The following is a 4013-nucleotide window of genomic DNA, read 5'->3' on the forward strand; positions in this document are numbered from 1 at the left end:
GTCCTTCCATACAGAAACAGTGATTACTTTGTCAAAATCCTTCCACACAGAAACAGTGATTACTTTGTCAAAGTCCTTCCACACAGACACAGTGATTACTTTGTCAAAGTCCTTCCACACAGAAACAGTGATTACTTTGTCAAAGTCCTTCCATACAGAAACAGTGATTACTTTGTCAAAGTCCTTCCATACAGAAACAGTGATTACTTTGTCAAAGTCCTTCCACACAGAAACAGTGATTACTTTGTCAAAGTCCTTCCATACAGAAACAGTGATTACTTTGTCAAAGTCCTTCCATACAGAAACAGTGATTACTTTGTCAAAGTCCTTCCACACAGACACAGTGATTACTTTGTCAAAGTGCTTCCACACAGACACAGTGATTACTTTGTCAAAGTGCTTCCAAACAGACACAGTGATTACTTTGTCAAAGTGCTTCCACACAGACACAGTGATCACTTTGTCAAAGTTCTTCCATACAGAAACACGGATTACTTTGTCAAAGTCCTTCCATACAGAATCAGTGATTACTTTGTCAAAGTCCTTCCATACAGAAACAGTGATTACTTTGTCAAAGTCCTTCCATACAGAAACAGTGATTACTTTGTCAAAGTCCTTCCATACAGAAACAGTGATTACTTTGTCAAAGTCCTTCCACACAGACACAGTGATTACTTTGTCAAAGTCCTTCCACACAGAAACAGTGATTACTTTGTCAAAGTCCTTCCATACAGAAACAGTGATTACTTTGTCAAAGTCCTTCCATACAGAATCAGTGATTACTTTGTCAAAGTCCTTCCATACAGAAACAGTGATTACTTTGTCAAAGTCCTTCCATACAGAAACAGTTATTACTTTGTCAAAGTCCTTCCACACAGACACAGTGATTACTTTGTCAAAGTCCTTCCATACAGAAACAGTGATTACTTTGTCAAAGTCCTTCCACACAGACACAGTGATTACTTTGTCAAAGTCCTTCCATACAGAAACACTGATTACTTTGTCGAAGTCCTTCCATACAGAAACAGTGATTACTTTGTCAAGTCCTTCCATACAGAAACAGTGATTACTTTGTCAAAGTCCTTCCATACAGAAACGGTGATTACTTTGTCAAAGTCCTTCCATACAGAAACGGTGATTACTTTGTCAAAGTCCTTCCATACAGAAACGGTGATTACTTTGTCAAAGTCCTTCCATACAGAAACAGTGATTACTTTGTCAAAGTCCTTCCATACAGAAACAGTGATTACTTTGTCAAAGTCCTTCCATACAGAAACAGTGATTACTTTGTCAAAGTCCTTCCATACAGAAACAGTGATTACTTTGTCAAAGTCCTTCCACACAGAAACAGTGATTACTTTGTCAAAGTCCTTCCACACAGAAACAGTGATTACTTTGTCAAAGTCCTTCCATACAGAAACAGTGATTACTTTGTCAAAGTCCTTCCATACAGAAACAGTGATTACTTTGTCAAAGTCCTTCCATACAGAAACAGTGATTACTTTGTCAAAGTCCTTCCACACAGAAACAGTGATTACTTTGTCAAAGTCCTTCCATACAGAAACAGTGATTACTTTGTCAAAGTCCTTCCATACAGAAACAGTGATTACTTTGTCAAAGTCCTTCCACACAGACACAGTGATTACTTTGTCAAAGTCCTTCCACACAGACACAGTGATTACTTTGTCAAAGTGCTTCCACACAGACACAGTGATTACTTTGTCAAAGTGCTTCCACACAGACACAGTGATCACTTTGTTTGTCAAAGTCCTTCCATACAGAAACAGTGATTACTTTGTCAAAGTCCTTCCATACAGAAACAGTGATTACTTTGTCAAAGTCCTTCCATACAGAAACAGTGATTACTTTGTCAAAGTCCTTCCATACAGAAACGGTGATTACTTTGTCAAAGTCCTTCCATACAGAAACGGTGATTACTTTGTCAAAGTCCTTCCATACAGAAACAGTGATTACTTTGTCAAAGTCCTTCCATACAGAAACAGTGATTACTTTGTCAAAGTCCACACAGAAAAAAAGTGATCACTTCGTTACAGTTTTCATGCTGAAACATCGATCACTTTGTTAAAGGTCATTCATTCAGAACAGTGCAAAATGTTTTCTGTAAATTACAGATGCATTAAATCGTAGGTTGGAGCAAACATAATCAGTGCAAAAACAAATGCCGAAAAATCTACACTGTGGGCATACTGCTCAAGAATTGCGTTTATAAACTGTTTGTTGTGTCTTTGACACGAATCTATATTTGATCAATTGTGTTTAATTTCAATTTTCCCTTCATGACTAGTTGTGTCAACATAATAATATTGAAAATTTGAATCTATCATATTGGAAATAACATTCTATTTAATTCATCTGGATAAAACCAAAAGTATTTCTTGACATGTTGGAAACCTACTACCCCAGGTCCAGTTGAAATTTAAAACTCGATATATTGAGATCATTCTCATTTAATTTACAGTTTTCAATTTCATATACATGATCAACCATGTACATTTCATATAGTTTATCATTTTTAACATCTAAAAAAACCTTGTAAACAAAGATATCTTATCAAAATTACATACAAAATATCAGATAAACACCGCTTCATTATAATATATTCACCAAACCATAGTTTATTTATATATTTATATATAGCAATTACTGGTATGATTTCATTTAAATATAAAATCAATATAGTCACGTACTATTACTACAATTAGCTCTAATATATTTTGCTTTATCATTAAGCCATGCTTATCAAGGGGCATGATTATCTATTAGTTGCTATATTATCTAATAAACACAATATTCAGCTATCTGTATGACTTTAAATCCGCAATACAAAAAGCTGAAATTAGGCTTTATCAGGTTATTAACCAAACATTTAGAGAACTATATTCCGCTTATTAAATCATCTAATTAGATTTACCTGTTGTCTCTTGCTGTCTTCCTAATAACATTATGATTTAGATGTATATGGTAACATGGAATGGAATGATTGAATGTAAAAATGAATATTATTTTACAAATAATTAATACAAGGGTATTGTATCAATATCTTATATCGTATATAATATTAAGTACCAGTATATTCGGGAGTATGCAACATTTACTTTGTATATTTTGAAATATCCACATAACAGTCTTAAAACAACGTTGCAAGGTCAAAGGAAATACTCCAAATAAGACGAATTCAACCATTGTTAAATATATTTCAGATGTGTGAAAAGCCTAAAAAAAATGATGCATTGCAACTGTAATTGCAATGTATTTACTGCAAATACTATTTCAATTTATTTATTGTAAATCATTTCAATATAAATACTGTAATTGCAATGTATTTACTGCAAATACTATTTCAATTTATTTATTGTAAATCATTTCAATATAAATACTTCGACTACCATTTAAATATATTTATTGCAAGTTTATGCCATGTAGTTAATGTATCTATCATTGTAATTTACTACAACTATCTTGGCAATATATATTCAGACACTATCATTGCAGTATACTGTAAATCATTCTAAATATATTTACTGCAATTATCTTTATAATATATTTACTGCAATTACCTTTATAATATATTTACTGCAATTACCTTTATAATAGATTTACTGCAACTAGCTTTATAATATATTTACTGCAACTATCACCATTGCAAGTTGCACTCTACCCTTCATCATTTCATCATAATATAACCTTTGAACCTTACTGTAAAGTATTAAGTAGATACGCGGTGAAATATGTTATGCAGAATTGATTTCTAAATAAAATGCATGAATAAAGCAAGTATTTAGAGTAAAAAATGTGAGGTTATCTGAAGCTTAAAAGCATTTATAATACACAATCATAAAGAATTCTTATACACTAAGCAATCATTGTAAATTTCATAATATTATATCTATATAAAATAATGATAGCTATATACAACAACTATGATGATAAATTATGTTCAAACACCAGGAGTGGCCGGTGTTTCTGGTGTGGATGTAGATTCAGAAAGTGGT

General features: G+C 32.6%; 2 protein-coding genes across 2 annotated transcripts; one reads left to right on the forward strand and one right to left on the reverse strand.

Annotated features, from left to right (window-relative positions):
* Window positions 1-493: 493 nt before the first annotated feature.
* On the forward strand, window positions 494-1066 carry LOTGIDRAFT_120279 (hypothetical protein; the record flags this gene model as incomplete). The annotated part of the gene is made up of 1 exon (XM_009058238.1): window positions 494-1066. A coding segment is annotated over one exon (573 nt), but the record flags the coding sequence as incomplete, so codon positions are not given.
* Window positions 1032-1682, reverse strand: LOTGIDRAFT_120299 (hypothetical protein; the record flags this gene model as incomplete). Its single annotated transcript, XM_009058239.1, has 1 exon — window positions 1032-1682. A coding segment is annotated over one exon (651 nt), but the record flags the coding sequence as incomplete, so codon positions are not given.
* Between the last annotated feature and the right edge of the window lie 2331 nt (window positions 1683-4013).

This window comes from Lottia gigantea (genome assembly GCF_000327385.1).
Source record: "Lottia gigantea unplaced genomic scaffold LOTGIsca_33, whole genome shotgun sequence".
NCBI lineage: Eukaryota > Metazoa > Mollusca > Gastropoda > Lottiidae > Lottia > Lottia gigantea.